The sequence below is a fragment of the Microcaecilia unicolor genome, chromosome 3 (genome assembly GCF_901765095.1).
Source record: "Microcaecilia unicolor chromosome 3, aMicUni1.1, whole genome shotgun sequence".
NCBI classification, from domain to species: Eukaryota; Metazoa; Chordata; class Amphibia; order Gymnophiona; family Siphonopidae; genus Microcaecilia; species Microcaecilia unicolor.
In genome coordinates this window covers 184,091,999-184,118,621 of record NC_044033.1, presented here as the reverse complement: position 1 = coordinate 184,118,621, position 26,623 = coordinate 184,091,999, and the positions used below count along the sequence as shown (strand labels likewise).

The window sequence follows — 26,623 nt, the reverse complement described above, 5'->3', positions numbered from 1 at the left end:
CTCAACACGGTACCGTGTTTCGGCACGTATGTGCCTGCCTCAGGAGTCTTGATGCATATATTTAACAATTGGCAATACGTCTTGTAAAATAAAAATGAGCTGGTTGGGTGCTGAACACCTCTCTGATTGGCTCATAGAATGATGATTTAGCAGATTTCCAGTTGGTGATGTCAGGCAGAATCTGATTTCTCTGACAGACGCTGAAAGTGGATCGAGTGGAGGAAGTCAGAGGAAGTGAGAAGGTCATGCCTTGTGGGAGAAAAGGAACGGATCACAGGAGGGACTGTTCTCCCTCTAGTTGCTATAGATCAGAAATCAGATTTTGCCTAACATCACCAACTGGAAATCTGCTAAATCATTATTCTTTGAGCCAGTCTGAAAGGTCTTCAGCACCAAACCAGCTTATTTTTATTTTACAAGACATATTGCCAAGGATAGATGTGATTGTTAAATATGCGCAGTCATTTTTAATAAACCTTAAATAAACAGCTTTTAATTTAACATTGGGAGTCCTGAGTCCATTTCTGCTTCTTCGCTGGGTGGGGATATCATCATCTTGATCTTTTGGCATCCCACATTGCAAGGTTCATAATGTTCAGGTGGACTTCTATACAGGCGCCTCAACAGGAATGAGAGTTATCAGAGCCACCCTTTGATCTCCTAAGGGGTTGATGGGAGTGGCCCCTCATGCATCTGATGACATTGAAAGCCAATGCAAAAGTACTTCAAATTTTCAGTCATTGGAAAGAGCCTGGTTCTAAAGGCCTGGGGTTGATGTCAGGCCGGGTATTTGAAAAGGTTGCATCTCATTCCAGTTGTTGTCCTAGTAGCAGTGGAAATTATCCCTAGTATCCCTGGTATATGGATTTAATTCAGCTCAAGGTTGATCCTTCCCTCTGATTGTCCCATGAAAGGGGACTTCTAGTTCAAGGACTGGTAGTGATGGAAGCTCCGGTTCCTTTTTGCCTTATCGTTTGACTCTAGAGCTGACATGTCTGAGTCATTGAGGTTTCTTGGATGAAGTTGTTACCTTGCACCAGACCAGGAAGTGTTCTATCTTGCTGGCCTATGCAAGAGTTTGATGAGTTTTTGGTGTTCGAGCAGAGCATTGTCTCCATTTTGAGCTTCTATTGCTCACATTTTAGCATTCCTTCAGAAAGGCCACAACAAAGCGCTTGATGATAGGGTTCTTGAAGGTTCAGGTAGCAGCACTTGGCATCCTTACAGGGTCATTTGGAGAAGACTTGTATTGGTTTCTTATCCAACATAGTTAGTTTTTTGAAAGAAGTAACGTGTCAGGCCTCCATTTTGGTCCTCTTGTCCCAAGTGGAGTCTGAATCTGGTTCTTAAGGTTTCGAGCTGCCTGCCCTTCAAACCTTGAAAAAAAAAATGACTCTTAAAGACTGTTTTCCTCCTAGCCATTTCTTCAGCTCACAGAGTTTTGGAGTTGCAGACTTCATCCTTCAGGGATCCCTTCCTGCATTTTACGGAGCCTTGGTCGCAATTTGTATGGTTTTATCTTTTCTTCCAAAAGTAGGCTCTCTGTTTCATTTCAATCAGTTTCCCAGTCTTTCTTCATTTAAGAGGGAGGATTGTTGAGCTGAATTTAAAACCTTTGCGGCTATTGGATGTTCCCAAGGTCCTCATGCATTTCTTGGAAGTGACCAGTGATTTTCTGAGATCAGACAGTTTGTCCCTTTTGGTGGTATTAGGGAAGGGCAGGTGGCTTCAAAAGCAACCGTTATAGGAGTGGCTCAAGGAAATGATATATTCTGCTTATATTCTGGCAGGCAAATGGGTCCCTCATGGTTTCAGGGCGCGCATTACAAGGGGCATAGTGTCCTTTTGGGTGGAGTTGCATGCAGAAGATATTTGCAGAGTGGTGACCTGATCTTCACTTTATACTTTTGCAAAGCACCATAGAATTGATGTAGCTGCAAGGGCTGATTCAGCTTTTGTAGCCCAAGTGCTTAGGACAGGGGTTACTGAATCCTACATCCTACAGGTTCTGGTTTGGTCTGGTGAGGACAATAGTAGTAATAGGGAAGGAGAAATTAATTCTTACCTGCTAATTTTCTTGAGTCCCACCAGACCAGTCCAATTTCCATCCCTATCTTTGTTGGAAAGTTGTTTACATTTGCTGTTTTCTTACTGTTTCTGTTTAAAACAAAACAAAAGAAACCACACACAATGAATATTGGAGGCTATAAGAAAGGTGGGAGAAGATATTTGGAATAACAAGTGGGACTTGGTAACCTTTGCTTTGTTATCAAAATATCGATGAGTTCAGTATGCAGGGTGCCCTTATGGGGCAGGGCTCACAATGCTTTGCTCTCCATCTGCTGCTTGATGGGCACAACCCACAAGTTCTGGACTGGTCTGGTGGGACTTGAGGAAAGAAAATTAGCAGGTAATTTTCCGCCTTGCCTGTATTTTCATTTTTTTACAGTCTACCTTTGCTCTCCTACCAGACTGTATAAATATTAAAAAAATAAAAAAATCCACAGGACCTTTCTCCTCTCTTCCTAGTGTCATAGAAGTAGAAACAATTATCCCTGCAGATACCTACCTCATTCCTAGTTTCACTAGTTTTTGAACAGGAGGAAGAAACAGTCATCAGTCATCATTTTTTGGACAGAAGTGACTGGGCAAGGGCTTTTCTTTTTCTTTGACAGATGACAGACCTGAAAGCAGGAGGGTGGCTGAAGGTATATTTTTTAACATTTTTTTGGAAGTGGAAAGGAAAAGCAAGAGGGGGCCAGCAGGACAGGATTGTTTTTACTTTAGTGGGCACATCAGGATGAAGGATGGCTATTTTTATTTTTACAGTCTTGGAGGGAGAGCAGGGCAAGGCAAAGAGGGCTGCCAAAACCTTTTTAAAATTACAGTCAGAAGGGAGTTTTGTCTAGATTTAGGTCTGTTTTTACGGTGCCTGGATTTGGTTGGCCAAGCTAAACAGCTTGTACTGAAAATTGACGCAATCTACCTTAACCCCACTCGAGGCTCATTTGATCAGAACAACTAAATTTAGCTGCGTACTGAATATTAGCAGGCTGAATTTAGCCGATTAGTCCATCTGGTTTTCAAAGACTTTAACCTAGCCAGCAATGTCCTGGCTTAGCTGACTAGATTGTGTTGAAGATTGACATAATTGTGCTTGGATTAGCAAGGGTTATTCTCATTGGTACACAGTGATGGAAACCATAGGATTATGATTTGTCAGGCACAGTACACTGAATCTGGTTAACTGATTGTAGAAAAAGTTAATCTTAGTACCAAGGTGCCTCTTCTGTCATGATATGGCATTCAGTGATACCGAGTTGTATAAAATTTGTTGATTCTTATTTTCTGTTTAGAAAAGATTTGAAGACTTATTTGTTCTCAGATACTGATTGATTCTATGATATATTTTATGGTTTATAATATGTTTTAGCTACAATGTTCTTGATTTTACCCATACTATATAGCTCCATCCGGCTGGGATGTTCCTCTTTTTGTAAACTGCACTGAATCCATATGGAGATACTGTGATATTTAAGCCATGTATAGTATGGTATAGTTTGCTCATGGCATAGTCAAGCTCCAGAGCTAACATTCTAAGTTGTCAGAGGGTTGTCTTTTTCCAGGACTGAGAGAGAGTATTTGTTATTACCTCCTAGGGTCATGCCACCTCATTCTTCGGCCCCGCACTGGAGCGCTACTCCTCCTCCCAGGTGCATGCTAGTGATGACATCCGGCAGATCCAGAGCCTGGATAATGGGGTGCTGTTCCTCACCAAAAACAACCTGAAGTGTCTGACTCGAGGGGGTTTGATCATGTTTGACTTTCTGTGAGTTCGCCCTTCCAGTTTGTGCCATTTAAACAGCTGGAGGGAGGTGCAAGAAAAAAAAGTTTGTTTTCTATGGCAGACCAGTTGTGTTGGTGAGGGAATCTTGGTTTAAAGTATAAGAGAAGCAGCAAATTGAATACTTGGAAAATATTTTTGTGATTTGTTTTAAATACATAGAAGTGGATGAGGCAGAAACAATACTTGACTTGCACATGCATTAATCTCTGATAGAAGAAAATTTACTTTTGCAGAGATTGAGAGTTATGTGATAGTGATATATTTTAAATATACAAATATGTGTGCATATATAGAGGAAGACTTGAAGAAATGTTTACTTAACTGCACTGTTACATGTTAAGTTATCTGGCAGTGTGTTGTGGTTCCTTCTGAAGCTGTGCCAGGAACAGGGCTCTCTGAGCAAAGGTGTAATCTGCTTCCTTTGGCCCTCAGCATGGATGAGAACACCGACATGCACAGCCTGCTGCTGATGGACAGCAGCACCGTGCTGATAGGAGGACTGCAAAATCATGTCATCGAGATCGACTTAAACACTGTCCAGGAAACACGGAGGGTAAGGACACTTTACAGTCACACTTGGAGGGCAAGAGGGAATGGCACCCATCTTCCCCTGATAAGGCTACAGCCTCTTGGCTTCCACACCCATGGCCTTTCTTCCACCTCCCTTAGGGTCTGCACTTCCTCTTCTGCTCACCTTTTAATATAATATGAGGTCTCTGCTGTTTTAGGGTGAGCAGACCAGCTAAATAATAGCAGTAAACTTAAAAAAAAAAATGCCATTCATGCCAAATAATTGTAAAAACAAATAATATACTGGTTCTGATAGGTTGAGCTTTGGGTTTTCTTTAAAGTCCCACAAAATCAGCCCTTTCTCGCAGGGCATTTAGGGTGCTGATATTTAGAAGTGAGTGGGAACATTCAGCCAATTGAATAAACATCCTCAGGTTCCTTATTACTATAAGAATTGCTGTTATCATTAAGAGCTGTTGTGGTTCAATATTTCAATATGACATAGTAGATGACGGCAGAAAAAGACCTGCACAGTCCATCCAGTCTGCCCAACAAGATAAACTCATATGTGTATACCTTACCTTGATTTGTACCTGCCTTTTTCAGGGCATAGACCGTACAAGTCTGCCCAGCAGTATTTCCCGCCTCCCAACCACCAGTCCCGGCACAGACCGTATAAGTCTGCCCTCCACTATCCTCACCTCCCAACCACCAACCCCTCTTCCCCCACCTGCTCCACCACCCAATTTCGGCTAAGCTGCTGAGGATCCAATCCTACTGCACAGGATTCCTTTATGCATATCCCACGCATATCTTTTTGTATGTTTGACAGACCAATTGTGCTTAGTTGTAGTGGGCATATTGTGCATGTATTTCCTATGTTTTCAATAAAAATTTAATGTTAAAAAAAAAAAAGGAATTATGTGTCACTATGTGCCATTGTTCTCCTGGTCTATCCACCCTGCCTTTTGTCTTGCAGCATACTGTTGAGGTCCCTGGAATCACCATCATACGGCAGTCCAACCGCTTCTTCTTCTGCGGACACACATCTGGAAAGGTAACATTTACTTGCAGTAATGTTGGATCAACATTTGCATCTTTAGATGGAGGAAAGACTGGAGGGTTATAGAGAGAATGGAGATGATCTAGAAAAGAGCAGCTAAGCTGTAGCTGAGACTACGTCAGAAAACCTTTGAATACTTGAAAAATATAAATTGTGCACAAGAAGCAAACCTGTTTCAAGAGAAAAAGTTCTAGAACAAGTGGAAATGAGGTCAAAGTTGGAGGAGAAATATTGAATACGTTTACATGGTGGTGGAAAGTGAAATAACTGCCTTGGATAGGTAGTGGTGGCTAAAATAGCAATGGTTTCAGGGCTTACAACATGCACAGACAAATCCTTAATTGGATACTGAGCGCTCCTGAATCAACACTGAGTAGAGGTGTGAACAGGGACATAATTTGGTCTCTATCCCCACCTGTTTTTAGTCAATTCTATTCTATTCTGTCCCTATACCCCGCTCACTATCCCCACAGTTTTCTTTCCCATCCCTGCACACAATGCATTTAAAAGATCTTACAAATTAAAAAAACCCAAAAAACATCAAATGTGTCTTAAAACTTGGTAAAACTGAACACAAAACAATAGGCATACATTTAACTTTATAGAAGTAGCCCAGTGTTTGGAGTGGAGGAGTAGCCTAATGTTTACTGCAGGGGCCTGAGAACCAGGGGAACTGGGTTTGATTTCCACTGCAGCTCCTTGTGACTCTGGGCAAGTCACTTAACTCCTCCATTGCCCCATGTACAAAATAAGTACCTATAGAATATGTAAACTGCTTTGATTATAAGAACAGAAAGGTGATATATCAAATCCCATCCCATCCAAAATACACTACAAGAAAACAATTATTCCAAACTGTGTACAAATAATAAACCATCTAAAGAACCAGAGCTCAGCTCTATTCTACATTCCTCAATTGTTCATCCTTTAACTGAAATATAATGTTCTGATGATGTGCTGGTTGCAGGAGTGCCAAACAGGGAACGGGCAACACGTCCATTATGGCCACACATGGGGGACCTCTGTTTGCCTGTAGAAATTCTTAATCCAAGCTCAGTACATATGTATCCACTTTGAGGATCACTGTAGCTGTTTCCTGACTCTTGTATAAGTCTCCAAAAAAAATCTGCCTCTGATTCTTTTTGTTTTGGGTGTTTTGTTGGCAGTTTGGCAATTGGCTGCACCTTGACTACCACTTGATCTGCTGTCAGTGTTTGTGGTTTATGGCACTGTTCCACTCTTTTACTGTCATCAGATCTTTATGACCTTTTCAATGTTGGATCTGGGAATGTTGCTGCCAAGTGTGTCTCTGTAACTGTAAAACAGTGATCCAGGTGATCTGCAAAACAATTCTTTAAGGATGCTATCATTTGTCTGTCTTAGCTTACAATTGTCAGATATTGGGACCACCCTCCTTTATTAGTGGTGACTGCAGCACAACATCCCTCTTACTCTCATCTTTTACCAAACATCCCCTTCTTTCTCCTCCATTCTTTGCCCACATCCCTCATCCTTCTTTCCCTGGCCCACATGTTATGGAAGGATATGGGGGTGGCACACCACTCTACTGCTAGAGCCACGCAGGTCACACACCTCAAATGCTAGCCTGAGCTGAGTCAGAAGTTGAGCAGCAGAGTTGTGCTGGGAGTGAAAATGAAAAGGTAGGGCTTAATAGCTGAGCCAAGAGGGAAACCAAACCAAGAAATGCATGGATTTTGAGGGTAGTGTACCCCCTTCCAAATTCCATCCATCTCTCCTGTAATCTCTTCCTGCTGCTGCCATGCTAGTTCTTTGGGCCAGTATAGCATAATGATCCCACTTAGTCAAACACTCTGCCTCGCATAAGATATAATGGGATAATGACTGTTTTATTTTTATGAATAAAGGGAGATAGTGTTACTCTCTATTTCCCTTTCAATTTGGGATTTGATCATAGTTCTCTACATTACAGAGCTGCCAAAGAGAAGCAATTTTAAAGATATCTTTCAGAATCGGAGTTATAATGTTCTGATAATGGAACGTCTTTGTTGTAATGTTTTTTTATGTGTTTCTGAATTCTTTACCTGCTTGAAGTTTTGCTGTGTTGTATTTCGATTTTCTTTCTTTTAGACGCTCAATAAAAATAATTTCAAATAAAGATATCTTTCAGACCATGGCATCAAATACTGGCACAATTCCCTCCTGTTTCTCCATGTCCTTCCAGTAAAATAACATATTAATTCTGGTGACTATATGTCTGAAGGAGAAGGGCAAAATACAGCTACTGCTTACTCTTGATCTAGCCCGCTGGCACAGAAATCTTTACTAAGAATTTGAGCAATTGTCCAACCTTTGTGTTTGTAGTTACTCAGTCCTCTGTCTCTGTCACTACTTGTTCTTGGTTTTCTCTTTGCCCTTAACGTTCCTTCTTTTAAGGATTCTCTTCCAGTCTCCCTCCATTTTCATCATAATTTCTTTCTTCCACGTGTATTGGTCTCTCCATAGTCTGTCTCTACAGCTTCTCTCGTCTTCTAGTCTTACTCTGTCCTGCTGCTTCTCATCCTTTTCTCACCTTCATGTCTGTTCTCTCCACCATGACCCCCCCCCCCCTTTCCCTCAGGCGTTCTTTTCACAGCTGTTCTCCATCTCTTTCAGCTCCTCTTCTGTCTGCTTGTGTCCCCTCTGCCTTGTCTTCCTGTCATCCAGATGATGTCTTTCTCCCAGCATACTTCCCCCATCATAGCCAATGCTCTGTCCAAGTTCCTCTCACCCTCACAGTCGGTTTCTACTCCTCTCCTCTCCTCAGTCCCTGTCTCCATCACCCAGCCTCTCTTCTCTTTATAGCTCTTTTCTCCTCTTCCAGCATTTCAGAGCAGCATTCTCTGTCCTGGCCAGTAGCAACTTTCAGTTCCCCTCTCCTTTTTTGCCCCCTTTTCTCTTGCCCCCTGTATTTCTCTCCCACTATTTCTTGTATTTCTTTTTATCTTAATTGCTATAGGTGTTACTTTGGCAAAATATGTAAAATTGTCATGCCAATACAGTTATCTGAATCTGTCTCTTCATTTTCTCAGTGTCTGTCTGTTGCCCTCAAGGAGGTTTGAGTGGCATGACGTTGCAAGGCTGAAGCCATCTCCACCCAAGGAGTTTTTAATTCTCCCCAATGCAGCTGCTGCCATGTTGGTACACTCAAAACAATGTAATTGATATGACAACAGGCTCTGCCTACTGTCTTTTAGCCAGATAATGGGCCAATCATGCTCCTGACGTCTCTGGTTATTAAAACCTCCTTGATTGCACTTTCCTTCCCCGTTGGCCGCTGCTAGACTACAGCAACTCCCTCCGAAAGTCTGTTGGTCAGATGCAGCCAACCAATAGGATGCTGGGGGCTGAAGGGGGATGGGAGCAGTAACCAGGATACAGAAGCACTTTCTTTCTATGTTTTCCTGTTGTTCTGCAGCATGGAGCTTTCTGCCTCAAATCTATAGACTTACAGGGAAAAGTATTGAGGGTGCTCAGGCACCTACAGATCTGGTGCCTATGCCTTGCACAGTGTTATAAGCTCGCTTACCTCACTGGAGAAGTCATTTGGATCAACTTCAGTTTTTAATGGCTGGAGAGAGTACAAGATTGAGATTGACCTTCGCAACCTATCCAGACCTCATCTCAAAAAGCTGCTTTCGTATTAGCTGCATTATCAGCCACATAGATGAGACTAGTGGAGATTATACTCTGCCAAAATGCTCCAAACAAATCAAAGAATATTCTCACAGTTTCAGTGGTCTCCCTCATTGCCAAAATTGCTGAACACATGCACCAGTTTTCATCAAGGTGAGCTTCTCGTTCTATTTATTTTCTTTTTAAGCTGAGGTGTTGGTGTTGAGGTGTGCCCAGGGAGGTCCCTATTTGCTTTCAGTCCGTACCCTCCTATCCACTTTTGATCCGTAATCTCCCATCCCCGTGGTAGTAATGACTTTTTTGTCCTCATCCCTGCGGATTTCCCATTTTCCTCATCCTCACTCACACCTCTAGTGCTGAAGTGCCAGAATGCATGACGGTTTAATGTAAAATGTTAGAAATACTAATGATTATGCAGGCAACCAGGTGGCTGGTTTTCAGAGAGGCTGCAGTGGTAGAATTGACGAGTAGATGGGCTGTCTGGTAGGCTAAGCAGGGGATTTAAATGGCTGCATGTATGGGCAGTGACCTTGTCAGAATTGCCGACTCTTTAGATTATTAGTTTTTTGGTTGGAGAAAGGTGGTATGCAGGAGAGAACTGAGAGGCAATCTTGTATGTTCATCTATCCAAGATGGTAGAGTACAAAGGAAGATGACTGCCCTGGATAAGGAGAGAAATCTTTGCAGGCAGTCAGAGTCTATGGTTGCAGCTGGGATGTATGCTTAGCAAAGTGCAACAAACAAGAGCGGCAAAAATCCCTACAAGGGGTCAATAAGATTTTTTTTAAAACCCAGTGGAATTCCAAGTTACTAATAGCCAAATGAAGTTTTTATTATATAAATAAAGGTTAAAATAATTTAAATAAAAGAGGGTGGAACAAAGACAAGATGGTTTTGCTTCAGACCTGTTGAGCACGAGTAATCCCGCTGGAAAATTTTTACCACTGAGAGATAGTAAAAAAGAGGTCAGCATCGAGGGACTCCTGAAGTTCCCAAGCCAGCTACAATTAGTGGTCTGATTGATAACTTTGTCCTCCATAGCTTTACTCCACTGCAAGCTCCATCTGCTAGACCGCTGAGAGTTCTTTCTGGAAATGGAGAGCCAGATTTTCTCTTGGCCCTTGAATTGTCATTTAGCCCAGAGGAGTTTAGAGCTCCCACTCTTCCTGTGATACTGTATGAGGGAGTGCAAGGGGTGAAACATGGTGTCATCTGAGAGCACAGCCCAAGTGTCTGTAGTGAGATAAGAATTGGGCACAGTGACCACTGGTGATGCCATAGACCTTTGGCCAGTGCCGCCAGATGGAGTAACCCAGCAAGCCTCTCTCTCTCTCTCTCTCTCTCTCTCTCTCTCAAAAACCACATGTAATAACTTTGGAGTCTATTTGGATTGGTATAGATGATTTAAAAAGTTTTAACAGACCAATTTAAATCTCAGCTAAGTGTTCTAAGCATACAGAAAAAATTGAGATACAAGAGAAGGTAGAAGATTTTGGTTTAAACCTTTCTAAATTAGAAATGACTGATATTGCACTGATGAAAGATAATGTAATTATTCATAGGAAGCTGGAGGCAATTGAGAATATAACCAGATCAAAGAACCTGAAGTTTATACATTTTCTGAAGATTAATGATGTCTCTCAAGAATATGTTGTTTAATTATATGAAAGATATTCTAGAAATTGTTCTCCTAAAATTACTCGAGTCTACTGTGTACCAGTCACTTCTGGGGCAGATTCATCTGTTTTCATTGATAAATTAAGTAGCTCTAATAGAGTATTGGACTCTCAAAAAGGAAAGATAACACCAGCTACTTTGCTCAGGGCTAGTCACACGCTGTTTCATGATCTGAAAGGATATATTTCTCCTGATGTCTGATGTCGCCAGTTTTTACTGCTTAGGCCAAATGTTCACCAGACTGGGGAGAAATTCCATTTTAAGTTTCCTTGTAAATGTGTGTGATAATAAGATAAAGTGTGTTTTCTTGAGCCACCACAACTGACTTTTTCTCTTAGTAATAAAAGTCCTGTTTCTGTGCATCTCTGTTATGATGCTCAGACCTTGAACTCTAGAGATTTGTCTTAAGCTGTGCTTATAGTTTGGTGGTGAAAGGTTCAGCAGTTCTACCTCTTTTTTTTCCTCTCCTCTTTATATTAGCATAAGGTTTATACTGTGTTTACCTGATTTTTCTCCCATAATTGTTCTGTCCCCCCCCCTCCCATTTGAGGACTCTATATGGTGTGATATTTCTTGAATTACCTGGTGTGTATAATTATTATTTTCCTATTTTTGTTATATTGTTTGCATAGTGTACTGTATTTTCTTTACAAGTGTAATGCTTGGGTGTCGTAATTTGAAATTGCATTTAAAAAATTTAAATAAGGTAAAGCACAGCAGCCTAAGAGGAGTACATTCATCCAATTTAAAACATCTCAGAGACTATACATCAGTAAGACGATGCCCTGGCACGAAAAATGACTATTCCAAGAACCATACCATATAAGAAAGGGATAAAAGGAAGAAAAAACAAAGTAAGAAAAAAATAAAAATATAAATCAAGACAACAAAGTAAGGAATACATTTCTATAAAGAACAATGCCTTAAAATCTGAAGGACCATAAACAAAATATAATAATCCAATCAAGCTGCCAGATACCTAAAAAGCAATGAAAACTAAGGGCCCTGTTTACTAAGTAACGCTGTAGGCACACTAACTTAGTGTGCGCTAAAAATTAGCACGCGCTAACGATAGAGACACCCATTATATTCCTGTGGGTGTCTCTAGAGTTAGCGCATGCTAATTTTAGTGTGGGCTAAAAAGGTTTGCGCACCTACAGTGCAGCTTAGTAAACAGGACCCTAAGAGAAACACCCCCTCCCAAAAGAAACATTCATTCATACCTGTTAAAAGGGCTAAGTAGTACCAGCCTCTAGAAACACAATGGAAGATAAAAATTGACATCGTATGTATCACATTATAAAGGCCATATAAGGATGTAAATCTAAGGCTAATACTATGTATAAGAAAATGCAGGTCTGCATAAAAGTTAGAAGTTTATAATTAACAAAGGGTGAAATATAACATTTGGGGGTCAGCGCTGGGGGGAAAAGGGGGGGGCGTGACTCGTTCTCTAGCGAGAACAACAGGACAGGAAAGAAGGAAGACAGAGGAGGGGGGAGGGAGGGTTAAGGGGCAGATGGGGAAGGGGAAAGGGGAACTACGGAAAGGAGCAATGAGTGTAAAGGGTTTTTTTTTTTTTTATTATTGGTTTGGACAGCCGTACATGGATACAATTGCAGGTCAAAGAAAGGAGGGTGCCCTGGGGCTGGGGGGGTGCTCTTCAGAATACGAAAGTTATCAGATATAGTAATGATTGTAAAACAAGAAGATGACCCCAATTAGGTTAATATCCTGGAATGTGGGGGGGATCTCCTCTCCGGTGAAACGTTCTAAAGTACTGCAGGCGCTGCAGAGACACAGAGCTGACATGGCATTCCTTCAGGAGACCCATCTCTCAACTACAGAGCATAAAAAATTTCAGAAGGGCTGGGTAGAACAGGCAGTAGGATCACCAGCACAAGGGAAAAAAGGAGGAGTGTTGATACTAATAAGGAGGGGCCTGCAAATGCGAACAAAAAGAATAAGACGAGATGAGGAAGGCCGAATAGTGATAATGGAAATAGAAATAGGCACGACTTCATATATTCTGTGTAACATATACGCACCCAATGTGTATGACAAGAAATTCTATAGCAAATTATTGGAACTGCTGGGCCCCTATCAGGGGGGCAATGTAATACTCGGAGGGGACTTTAATATGGTGTTGGACCCTGAAATGGATAGAAGTGGTACACTGGGACTACTGCATAGATTTCAATCAAGGGGTGTGCCTTTCCTCTGCTCCGCCCTCAACCTGATAGATGTGTGGAGGATATTACACCCTTCGCAGAGGGACTATACACATACCTCTAGGGCGCACTTGACCCAGTCCCGTATAGACTACTTTCTCATATCCCCAACATTGTTTTCCCAAGTGCCAAAAGCAGAGATAGGCCCATGCGAGATATCGGATCACGCGATGGTATGGTTTGAATTACAAGTTACGGGAAGGGGGCATGGGAGGGGAGGATGGAGATTTCCGTTTGAATTGTATAGAGACCCAAATTTCAAGCCCTTTATCAGTGAAAAATGGCAGGACTTCCAGCAATTTAACGAGGGCCATAGGCAGGAGGTGGCACTATACTGGGAAACAGCCAAAGCTGTAATGAGGGGGGAGGTGATAGCCTACAGAGCCAGAGCTAGGAGACTGAGGGATAAAGAGATTCTCCGCTTGGAAAGGGAGGTTCGGACAAGAAGGAAGAGACTAGGGGAGGAAGTAACGGACGAGAACAAGAAGGAACTGCTCATAACTCAGAAAAACCTAAACGAGCTCCTCCATCAAAGAGCACAAAAAACGCAAATGTACTATAAATATCAATTATTTCAATACGGAAATAAAGCAGGTACACTTTTAGGCAGGTTAGTGCAAGGGAAGAAAGGGCCCTCAAGGATCTTGCAAGTGAAGGATGGAGGAGGGAACCTTATAAAAGAAACTGGAGGTATTATAGGGAGGTTTAGGGACTATTTTAGGGCCCTATATGCAAAACCTACTGATATTATAGAAGACAGTAACCTATATTTAATAAACCAAAATTTGCCCAAGATTACTGAGGTGCAGAGGGAGACTTTGAACAAACCTATTGAGGAAGGGGAATTGATGCTGGCCTTACAACAAAGTGATTTGCACAAAGCGCCAGGGCCAGACGGGTTTAGTGTAGCATTTTACAAGATCCTACAAGAACAGGTTACACCTCCTCTGCTAGATTTATATAATCACATGATCACAACTGGGACAACGCCAGACTCCATTAACATAGCAAAAATCATACTATTACGAAAGCCAGGGAAGGATGATACTGACGTAAGTTCATATAGACCAATCTCCCTTTTAAATAGTGATCTAAAACTATATGCAAAGATCCTAGCCAATCGACTGGCAAAGCTTTTGCCTGGGTTAATAGCATCCCCTCAAGCTGGGTTTGTGCGAGGGAGAACAGTGGCAAAAAATGTGCGGGCCCTGTTGGCATCCTTGGAGACAGTGGATAGACAGAAAAGGCCTTCTCTGGTGGTCAGTTTTGATGCAGAGAAGGCCTTTGATAAGGTGGTGTGGGGCTTTCTGTTTGCGGTGCTGACAAAGATGGGCATTGAAGGGGCTTTCCAGGACGCGATAGGAGCACTATATGTAAACCCTCAGGCATATTTATGGATCAATGGGGAACAATCGCCCTTGTTTCCGATAGAGAGGGGCACGAGACAGGGGTGTCCTCTCTCGCCCCTGCTATTTGTTTTGGCCTTAGACCCGCTGATTAGGGAAATTATGGACCATCCAGAAATAGAGGGGGTAAAATGGGGACCTGAAGGGTTTAAGATATCCGCATTTGCGGACGACCTGTTGGTTCATTTAACACAACCAAAGAGCTCATTGGAGGCCCTATTAGAACTCTTTAGGGAATATGGGGATTTCGCCGGCTTTAAAATAAATTTTTCAAAATCATTAGCACTGGCCACAGATAATAAGGTAAGGCAGCTGTGGGGAACAGAGTTCCCGCTGCGATGGGCATCAGAGTCACTTAAATACTTGGGAGTACAGATTCCTAAAAAAACATCGGAAATACATCTGATGAATATTGGTCATAGGATTGCAGCTTTGAAGGATCGATTAGACGGATGGGGAGCCCTGCCACTTAATCTGCATGGGAGAGTGCATCTATTTCGTATGGTGGAATTTCCACGATGGTTATATCTATTTCAGGTACTCCCTATACGATTACGGGCTAAAGACATAAATCAAATCGGTAAATATGTCAGGAAATTTATCTGGAGAGGAGCAAAGCCAAAACTCCCCTTGAAGTTAATGATGGGGTCATGGAGAGAGGGAGGCATTGGGCTACCAAACCTCCGCCGTTACAATCAGGCAAGTTTACTAAGGCACCTGGGTGATTGGTTACTAGACAGGCAAGACTACACTCCCCGTAACTTGGAGCAGGAATGTTTTAAACCATACCATTTATATTTCATGTTACAATGCCCAAGCCGACAACTCCCGCCATGGGCAAGCAATAGCATATTGGTAAGACCTCTGAGACAAATGTGGAGAGAGTTAAATGAGATCTGGGGGCTAGCAGCGGATGGGACAGACCTTCTACCGCTGCAGGGCAACCCACAGTTTTTACCAGGTACGGAGAACAAAGTAATATGTAGGTGGGCAATGATGGGGATCACCAGATTAGAACATGTACTGGATTCTAAGGGACGACTATTGGAGCTTGGAGCCTTGGGGGTGGGTATAACTCAAAGCCATCAATTTGCGTATTACCAGATAGCACATTATGTCAGATCTCTAGAACAAGGGAAATTGAGTAGTGGGCATGGGCGCCAGATAAGGGCATTCTTTAGTTCTATACGAGGGGAGCGTTTATCGGTCTCTGGTTTACAAAAAGCATTGGGAGAGACGAACAGGAGTAAAGATACAGGCTATATTCTAGGGAAATGGGCCCAAGATCTAAAGCGTCCAAACCTGAAACTAGACTTTCAGAAACTATCTGCTAGGATTCCCACCATATCGAGAAATGCGGCTATGAGGGAATGTCAATACAGGATCTTACATAGGGCTTACATGTCCAAGCAGCAACTGTCCAAATTCGGAGGAGGAGCTGATCCTTTGTGCACTAAGTGTGGGCAGAGGGAAGGCACATTATATCATTACCTTTGGGAGTGTTACAAGATCCAGAATTATTGGAGGCAAATTGTGGGATTTTTAGAGCGGATATTAAAGAATAAGATTCCACTTACTCCGCAGGGTCTCCTTTTGGATCAGTATGAGCTCTTTGTCTCGCACAGGGGGGGAACCCGGCAATTCATCAGGAAAGCCAGCCTGGTAGGCAAGAAACTGATCATGCAGGCCTGGGTACACTCTGATCCGCCGGAGTATTGGCATTGGAGAAATAGATTGTATGAATTACTGTTGATGGAGAGAAGAGAGGTGGGATCCTCCCCCAAGGGGAAGAAGGCATTCTTGAGGATCTGGGAACCCTATATCCAGTCCCTGGCACCCAGGGCGAGGAGTTATATTCTGAATCGACTATAAGCGGCTATGTCCTTTTTTTTATTTTTTTTATTTTTTTTTTTTTTATTTGGCATCAAGTCGTATCATAAGGTTGTAACAGAGTTTTCTTTAATATGCTGTAGTGCTGTATAAGCACTAGAGGAACATTGTTTGCTTCGCAGGATCACCAAGAAAATCTGTTGATCTTTATAATTATAAGGACGGGAGGGTGGGGGGAGGGGGGGGTCTAGGGATAAAAGAAGAAAATGAGTTGAAGTATGCGGAAGGATCACAAGTGTCCGTGGTATCAGAAAGGCCATCTGTCGAACATTAAGTAACAGGTTTCATACAATGAGACAATGAATAGATGAAACTTAAGGACTTTCAAAGGAGACAAGATATGTGATCGTATATAACATGTTTATTGAGAATTCAACATTTGTAGCATATATTGTGTTTTCAAATGTCATTGGTTCTTTGTTGTATTCTTTATACACTTCAATAAAAAAGATTTAAAATAAAGGCCATATAGTACTGGTCTTAAAAAAAAAAGACAACTGTTATTAGAAATAAACCTTTTATAGAGTCAAATGGTACAGGCTTCAACAAATATAAATTTGACATAAAGAGCCTTCAAACCCACTGCAGAGATCATATAGTACTGGTTGTTCCCCAAAGCCAGATTATATTAAATACTTTATATACATGTATTTATATGTAGGTGTATGTATGTCTATAAAATGCCCCAAAGGGAGCAAAAACCATGTTAATAAAAACATTTAAAAATTTATGACCGATACTCAGAGCGAGTAAACTGGCTGGAAATGGCCGCTGACCATTGAGCCTGCCATGAGTGGGAAAGCGCGGGGTACAAATGTAACAAAATAAATTAACTCGCTTGGTTGTGGCCATCCGGTCATTTTCAGTGGCACTTAACAGGTCATCCTCGCTGAAAATGACCAGGTAGTGCTGAACTTAAAGCTGTCTGTGTCAGGGGCGTTCCAGGGGAAGAGTCCGGTTACGTCCTGATATTCAGACCTAACTGGCCAGGTTTAGCACATAAATAGAACCGCATAAATGGCTGTCCTATCTTTGTGCACTAACTCATGGCCGGTTAAGTCTGAATATTAACTGGTCATGTGTTAGCCTGGTTTAAAAACAACAACCAAAAAAAATGGAAATTCAATGCTGAAGCCTGCGCAGGTCCTGGCATTGAATTTCCGGTTTTAGAGCCAGCAGTGGACAAAAAACGCTATCTGCTGTTTGCTGAATATTGGCTAGTTGTCTCTACTTATCTTATGCAGTCAAATCAAATTGTTCCAATGTCAGTACTGTAAAAGTGAAACAAGCTGTGAGAAGTCAGTTTAAGAATTCTATACCTTCTGCTGACAGATCTATACAGTCCGATAAGGGTCAAACATCTAAAAACTTCGAAACAAACCTAAAACAAGCCTTTTTTAATCTCTAAGATGGCCTTTTAAAAAAGGAAGGGGGGGCTTTGTTTCTCACTACAAATTATTATAATAAAGATAAAAAATGATGAGCAAATAATAAAAATAAATAAATGATATAAAAATAAAGACACTAAGGGGTACAAAATAGCCATAGCTTAAAGCATAATACATAAATGACACAAAATATAATACATACAATCATAAAAATCATCTCATATATCCACTAATAACAAGTATAAAACTATAAATAATAATTCCTTAGCATCATAAGAACATAAGTATAGCTATACTGGGTCAGACCAATGGTCCATCTAGCCTAGCATCCTGCTTCCATCAGTGGCCAATCCATGTCACAAGTGCCTGGCATAAACCCAATTAGTAGCAACATTCCATGCTACCAGTCCTGGGGCAAGCAGTAGCTCCCCCCATGTCCATCTCAATAACAGACTATGGACTTTTCCTTCATGAACTTGTCCATATCTTTTTTTTATGTTTAAATCATTTTTATTGAAACTGCAATTACACTAATAACATGTACAACATACACAATTTTCTGTTTGCTGAACCCAGCCTGCTATGTTACAATCAATGTTTATAACATCTATCCAAAACAGTTACATGTCCCATGTGATTTGCTTTTTCTTTTTTACTAGATTCCTTCCCCACCCTTCCCTCCCTCTTCCCTAACCCCCATGCTCATTCCTGTGTGTTCTTCACCCCCCTACATCCCTCCCCCTCCCCCCTTCCTGTATGTGTCTCTTGTACATGTGCTCATCCATTTTCCTCCAAACCTCAGGGCAGCCCGTTGAGCACTTGACTACGCGCTCGGGGCGATATTCATATCTTTTTTTTAAACTGGCCCAGAGTAGACTGATGGGTTGTCCACGCCTACTATCAGGTGGAGACTGAGAATTCAAATTTGTTGAGTGAGCCACTAAGGACCCTGCACATCCCTATCTAGACTCAGTATTCTCAGTCTCCAGCACGTAGTGGACGTGGTGAGCCCTTCAGTTTCAGTTAGCATATTTTTTTCTATTTTCTGTCTTCTGCTTTTGCACCAAAAAAAAAAAAAAAAAATCAGATTTTTACATGGGGGTTTGTCGCTGTTTCTTTTTTCTGTGTACATCTGTTCTCCCTTGGTTGTTTCCTGTTTACTGACAAGGGCTGAGGCCTGCGAGGGTTCTCTTTAGTCCCGGCGTTTCTAAACTTGGGTGACTGGAGTCCCCTCTCCCCTTGCTCCCTCACTGATCTTGCTCCGGGTCCTTTTCTTGTTCTTGTACCTTGGTTCCTTTGTGGGAAGGATGCTTTGAGTGCCGTGGGAATCAGCCACAGCTTGAAACCCCTCCCCCCCCCCCCTCCTCCCCCCCCCCCCAGAATTTGGATATCCAAGAAAAGAAAAAAAATGTAGAGGAAGCGAGAAACCAACAAAGTCCTCTTCTTTGTGCTGACTGGATATGTGTGCCATTGGGCTGACCTTTTACAGTGCTGCTTTCTCTTTCGTGAAAGTGTAGTGTTAACTTCTGCCATCAGCTCTGAAAAGCTTTGACGTTGGGCATCATATCAGCGTTGGGGTTTCACGGTTTCTGGAGTGTGCAAATATTGTGTGGCTCTGGCAGTTGTGGGAGCCTCGACGTCTGATGCTCTGCATTGCCTCGAGGTTTGGTGGTTCCTTGTCGGATGTTGCGATAGTGGAGCTGGTGGGGCAGATGCGAGTGGTTCCAGTTTCAGCAATAACTGCTGCTGTCTTAGCTCCTCAGGCACCAGAAGCAGAAAGGCCTCCGTGGCTCTTGCCTCAGACCTCAATGGACACGACAGGGGTTGCGTCCATGCAGGGAGGAGTTCCTGGGGCAGGGGGAAGGAATTCCCTCTTTTTATCCTAGCCATGTACAGGGCATTCTTGTTGAAACAGACCAAACTTCAAAGAGCTGGAGTCTAGCACATCTCGGGGCTTTTCTACCTTATCTATGCCCCCGTTTGCTTTGTGAGGTGGAGGATGCGGAAGAGCCAGGCGATTTCCTGGATGCTGAATCCTTTTTAGGGGACAACGTTTTGGTTGTACCTCTGGAAAGTGGGGGTCCTGAGGTCTCAGTGGAGAAGTTTGTTTCTCCAGAGGAGTTGCCCCAAGGGTAGGATTGCTCGATGGTCCGAGTGTTCCATAAAGAACATTTTGCAAGAGCTGATCTCCTTGGTTTTGTTGACCTTGAATTTTGAAGAGGAGCCTGTGTCTCAGGAGGTCCGTAAAGTAGATCCGTTGATAAAGGTGATTCGGAAAGCAGGTAGATCTTTCCTGATGCATCAGGACATTAGGGACATTGTGCAGGCTCATTGGGATGCCCCTGATGTGCTCTATCGATTGGCGTGGCCCATGATCAGGCTTTATCCTGTGCCTGAATAGGATAGGGCTCTCTTGAAGCCTCCCATGATGGATGCGGTAGTCACCAAAAAGACCATGGATAAAGCCTGATCATGGGCCGCGCCAGTTGAAAGAACGCATCAGGGGCATCCCATTGAGCCTGCCAACGTCCCTAGTGTCCTGATGCATCAGGAAAGATCTACCTGTGTTCTGAATCACCTTCACCAATGAATTTACTTTGCGGGACCTCCTGAGACACAGGCTACGGCGGTGCAGGTGGCTATTTCTAGGGACCTGGTAGCCAGGGCACGTTTCAGGTTGGTGGAGAAGGTCCTGGACAGGTCTGATGATTTTTTGCTTGTGGATCTGGGGGGTCTTGAAGATAGAGATGGGATCTGTTTCTGGTGGATACCCTTTGTGACTTGCTCAGAGCATCTGCGAAGTCTATGCAATTAAAAGTTTCTGCAAGGTGGTTGCTGTGGCTACGAGGTTGGTCTGCAGATGCAGCCTCTAAGACTAAGTTGAGTAAATTTGTCTTTCGGGATCTTTGTTTGACGAGAAGCTGGATAAGCTGGTTAGGAGCCTTGGTGAAGTGAAGCTGGTGCGCTTGCCTGAGAATTGCCCTTGGGGGGGGGGGTGGGGGGGCTGTGCACGGGTATTGTGCCATTTTGGTCCAGGAGGGGAAGTATGCCTCAAAAGTCTCGGTTCTTTCAGCATTCTCAGTCCTTTTTCGTGGAGATGAGGATGGGTTGTTGGTTCGGGCTCCCAGTCGCAGGAGCACGGTTTGCAGTGAAGGTGTAGAAGCCAATCCTCCAGTGACTGTAGATGCTCAGTTATGGGAGTTCTTTTGGAGGTGGGCCTAGATTATGTCGGACCAATGGTTCCTCAAAGTTATTTGCAAGGGGTATGCACTGGAGTTTGTGCTTCCTCTGCCTGACCTCTTCCTGGAGTCTCCATATCAGTCTCTCATCAAAGCAGGGGTGGTTCGAGATACCCTGGACAGGCTGCTGCAGTTGACAGCTGTGTGGCTGGTCCCTCAGGACAATCTAATGATGGGCTGTTATTCTTTTACTTTGTGGTACTGAAGAAAGGTTCTTTTTGACCCATCTTGGACCTCAAAGTTGTCAATCGGGCACTTCGGGTTCCCAGTTTTCGTATGGAAAGTCTGCAGTCCGTGATTGTAGCAGTTCATTCACATGAGTTCCTCACAGCGTTGGATTTGACAGAGGCGTATCTTCATCTCCCGATTTGTAGGCCCATCAGAGTTTCCTTCATTTTGCAGTTTTGGGGAAGCATTATCAGTTCTGTGTGCTCCGTTTTGGTCTAGCGACAGTGCCTCATACCTTTTCCAAGGTGATGGTAATGGTGGCAGCAGCTCTCTGTCAGGAGAGTATTCAACCATCCGTATCTCAATGATTGGTTGTTTCAGGCAGACTCATATGTAGAGAGCTGTCACGTGACAGCTTGGGTGGTTCAGATGTTAGAGTCTCTCGGTTGGGTGATCAACAAGGTCAAGAGTCACCTGTTGGAGTACCTGGGGGGGGGGGGGGGGGGGTCTAGTTCGACACTGTTCAGGACCATGGATTCAAAAGCTCCAGGACAAGATCAAGCGTCTCCTCAGCAGCGAGTCACTAAGAGTCAGAGATTATCTTCAGGTCCTGGGGTCGCTGGCAGCCTCATTAGATGATTAGATGTGGTACCGTGGGCCAAGGCTCACAAGTGACCTCTTCAGGGCTCTCTTTTCTTCAGGTGCAGTCCTAAGCCCATGTCCTTGGGGATGCTGTTACCCTTTTGAGTGGTGGAACACTGCAGCATGCGGTGGTGGCTCCGTTCTCCCAATCTTTCTAAGGGGATTCACCTCGATCCACCACAGTGGAAGGTAGTTATTACCAATGCCAGTCTCCTGGTCTGGGGAGCTCACTGTCTGGGCCATTTGGCTCAGGGTCTTTGGTACTGGAAGGAAGCAGCCTACTCTATCAATTTGTTGTAAACCAGGATTATACAGTGGGGGAAATAAGTATTTGATCCCTTGCTGATTTTGTAAGTTTGCCCACTGACAAAGACATGAGCAGCCCATAATTGAAGGGTAGGTTATTGGTAACAGTGAGAGATAGCACATCACAAATTAAATCCGGAAAATCACATTGTGGAAAGTATATGAATTTATTTGCATTCTGCAGAGGGAAATAAGTATTTGATCCCCCACCAACCAGTAAGAGATCTGGCCCCTACAGACCAGGTAGATGCTCCAAATCAACTCGTTACCTGCATGACAGACAGCTGTCGGCAATGGTCACCTGTATGAAAGACACCTGTCCACAGACTCAGTGAATCAGTCAGACTCTAACCTCTACAAAATGGCCAAGAGCAAGGAGCTGTCTAAGGATGTCAGGGACAAGATCATACACCTGCACAAGGCTGGAATGGGCTACAAAACCATCAGTAAGACGCTGGGCAAGAAGGAGACAACTGTTGGTGCCATAGTAAGAAAATGGAAGAAGTACAAAATGACTGTCAATCGACAAAGATCTGGGGCTCCACGCAAAATCTCACCTCGTGGGGTATCCTTGATCATGAGGAAGGTTAGAAATCAGCCTACAACTACAAGGGGGGAACTTGTCAATGATCTCAGGCAGCTGGGACCACTGTCACCACGAAAACCATTGGTAACACATTACGACATAACGGATTGCAATCCTGCAGTGCCCGCAAGGTCCCCCTGCTCCGGAAGGCACATGTGACGGCCCGTCTGAAGTTTGCCAGTGAACACCTGGATGATGCCGAGAGTGATTGGGAGAAGGTGCTGTGGTCAGATGAGACAAAAATTGAGCTCTTTGGCATGAACTCGCCGTGTTTGGAGGAAGAGAAATGCTGCCTATGACCCAAAGAACACCGTCCCCACTGTCAAGCATGGAGGTGGAAATGTTATGTTTTGGGGATGTTTCTCTGCTAAGGGCACAGGACTACTTCACCGCATCAATGGGAGAATGGATGGGGCCATGTACCGTACAATTCTGAGTGACAACCTCCTTCCCTCCGCCAGGGCCTTAAAAATGGGTCGTGGCTGGGTCTTCCAGCACGACAATGACCCAAAACATACAGCCAAGGCAACAAAGGAGTGGCTCAGGAAGAAGCACATTAGGGTCATGGAGTGGCCTAGCCAGTCTCCAGACCTTAATCCCATTGAAAACTTATGGAGGGAGCTGAAGCTGCGAGTTGCCAAGCGACAGCCCAGAACTCTTAATGATTTAGAGATGATCTGCAAAGAGGAGTGGACCAAAATTCCTCCTGACATGTGTGCAAACCTCATCATCAACTACAGAAGACGTCTGACCGCTGTGCTTGCCAACAAGGGTTTTGCCACCAAGTATTAGGTCTTGTTTGCCAGAGGGATTAAATACTTATTTCCCTCTGCAGAATGCAAATAAATTCATATACTTTCCACAATGTGATTTTCCGGATTTAATTTGTGATGTGCTATCTCTCACTGTTACCAATAACCTACCCTTCAATTATGGGCTGCTCATGTCTTTGTCAGTGGGCAAACTTACAAAATCAGCAAGGGATCAAATACTTATTTCCCCCACTGTATGTTTGGCTCTACAATCTCCTGGAGGACGAGCCTGTGAGGGTTCTGTCCTACAGTGTGACAGTGGTAGCCTACATTAATCGTCAGGGAGGCATGAGGAGACGGCAGTTCTCATTCGCTGGGTGGAACTGCCTTAGAAGTCCAGTTGCAGTCTTACATGGATAGGGTTAATATATGGATGTGTGAACATGGTCTGTTGTTGAACTTTGCCCCACAAACATTACTTCTGATTTTGCTAACTATGGAGGAGTTTTGGCCTGAATCTTTGGATTTACATGATGTAAAATTACCAGATTCAGGACTTAAAACGGAAAAATCAAGTGGTAAATGTTATTCAGACGTGTTTTGCACAGCTGCGTCTGTTGTACAGGCTGAGATCTATGTTTAGTTTTCCTTTATATGATTTCCATGTAGTGGTCCAAAGTATGGTTTTGTCTCAAATAGATCACTGCAGTGCTCTTTATGTTGGGATGGCAGAGACCAGGATGAGGGCTTTGCAGTTAGTACAAAATGCTTCTAGGTTGGTTACTGATGTGTCAAGGATGCCACATATTACAACGATTTTGAGACAGCTGCATTGGCTGCCAGTTTGGTGTAGAGTGCAGTTCAAGGTTCTCTGTCTTGTTCATCAAGCTATATATTTGTCTGCCCGAAAGTATTTGAAGAATAGCTTCATTTTGCATCAGCCTAGCAGGTGTTTAAAGTCAGAGTTGGCAATGAGTCTATCTTTGGATGCAGTTGTTACTATTTGATACTGTGAGATCAGATCTGCTGCTTTTTCAATAGCTGGGACATTGATGTGGGATGCATTGGTGGGAAGGTTGTGTTTGTGCGGAGGTATTTCAATTTAAATGGCTTTTGAAAACCTACTTATTTGTAGAAGCCTTTATGTAAGGAAGGTATGATGCAGAGGGAGCTGTTTCTGTGCTTTTCGATACGTGTGAATTAGCACTTTATGTTATATTAGTTAAGAGAGGTAGTACTTTAATGTCTTTGTATTGTTTTATATTTGTATTTTATGCTTTGTTTTTTTGTAAACTACTTAGTTTTAAGTAGTATAAACATTTTGAAAATAGACAAATAAATGGTCACCTTGCAGATCTGTCAGCCGTTCACGTGGCAGTGAAACAGAATGCTCAGGCCGATTTTCTCAGTTCTAAGAAACAAGATGGCAAGCGATCCGCAAAATCCAACGTGGAGACAAACAAAGCAGATCAATCAGTGATATGGTTCAAAACTTTATTTTCAGAGATTCGCCCGACACAGACTGTGTTTCGCCCACAAGGGCTGCGTCAGGGGCTCTACAAAGCAAATAAATACAATTAAAAACATATATATTTGTATAATACTATATCATAAAACATTAATAATGAAAAAGAAACCATATCAGATATATAAAATCAATCAAACACTTGGAAGGAGAAATCAAATATCGTCGAGGAAATAAGCATAAATACTTGCATAAACCTATGTTTACAAACATACAAATTTGAGTAACACAAATAAGACATAATCATAAATTCTCTGTTATGCATATGATAATTGTCTGAAATAGAGAGAACTGATTTAGATAGCATAAGAACAATAGTCCAAACAATAATTAACATAATAAAATATCATTTATACTTACATATATAAAGAATCGGACTCACAACAATTATAACAAAATACCTCATACAATTTTATCACTCAATAAAACTTGCAAAAAGAATTATATGGCAATATATATTTATAATACATTTAAAATGTCAGTTATAATTACATATATATATATATATATATATACAAAAAAGGTAAAATAGAATATTAAAAGGACCAAAATAAATCATATGATTCAACAAGACAACGGCCACACAGAAAAGATTCTATGGCAATACTTATTTAAAATGTCATTTGTTATCAGTTATCTCTTTCAGAAAGGAATGGCATATATGTTGGATGAATACCTTAATAGGAGAAAACTATTACTATAATCTAACTTGAAAACATACATAATCAAAATAATAAAAACATAGATAACTCACAATAGTCCAAGCAGGAAATGAGATTGAAACGTAAAAAACCAGCAGGGTGCTTTCCTCAATCAAGGTGAGGACACTGCAAACAAATTGCGAAAAGTAAGAAAAAAGAAGAAGGAAAAACTTTCCATATGCTACTTGGAGACTTAAAAAAAAAATAAATAAATAAATTTTTTTAATATATATATATTTTAAAGGAAGATTTAACTTTTAAAATATATATATAAAAAAATTTTTTGGCTCTTGAAACGGCTTGGCTGAGGAAGAGAGGTTACTCATCCAAGGTGATCTCTGCGGTGCTACGTTCACAATGGAGATCTGCCTTGATCGCTTATGTATGTATGTGGTGGATATTTGAAAACTGGTGTGAAGAGCAGGTAGTGGTTTCTTTGCATGCTTCGGTTGTTCAGGTCCTGGAATTTCTCTAGGATGGTTTGGACAAGGGTCTGGCCCTGGCTTCTCTTAGGGTACAAGTGGCGACTTTGGTGTGTTTTGGGGGCCGTGTTAAGGGAAAGTTTTTGGCCAGCCATCTGGATGTAGTTTGTTTCTTCCAGGGCATTTCTCTGCTTTGTCGTTCACACTGTCTATTTTTCCATCTTGGGATCTTAATTTGGTTCTGTCAGTCCTTGTTCGTCCACTGTTTTGAGCCTCTGTCATCTTGTTCTCTTAATGATCTTACTCTCAAGGTGGTTTTCTTGGTCGCCATGTCTTGCAAGGCTCCTTTTTTGGAATTTTCTAAGGAGCGGATCATTTTGTGGTCTGTTCCGCCCTTCCTGCCCAAGGTTTTGATGGCCTCTCCTGTGAATCAGTCAGTGTTCTTGCCTGCGTTAGGTTCCTCTAAGGGTTTGGAGGAACAGTGCCGCTTGCACAAGCTGGATGTCAGGAGGGTGTTGAAGGATTATGTTCATAGGACAGAGGAGTTTTATGTTCTCGGATCATCTCTTTAGGTGGTTGTCTGAAGGGTCTAGTGGTGTCAAAGGCAACTATTGCG

General features: G+C 42.6%; 1 protein-coding gene across 4 annotated transcripts in view; it reads left to right on the top strand.

The window, feature by feature from the left end:
* PAN2 (poly(A) specific ribonuclease subunit PAN2) overlaps positions 1-26,623 on the top strand; it is a 142,315-nt gene that overhangs the window by 22,637 nt on the left and 93,055 nt on the right. For all 4 annotated transcript variants that reach the window (XM_030196732.1, XM_030196730.1, XM_030196731.1 and 1 more), the window contains exons 4-6: positions 3,660-3,829; positions 4,280-4,400; positions 5,337-5,414. In XM_030196732.1, the coding sequence (XP_030052592.1) occupies positions 3,660-3,829; positions 4,280-4,400; positions 5,337-5,414 (369 nt within the window). The remainder of the gene's footprint in view (positions 1-3,659; positions 3,830-4,279; positions 4,401-5,336; positions 5,415-26,623) is intronic.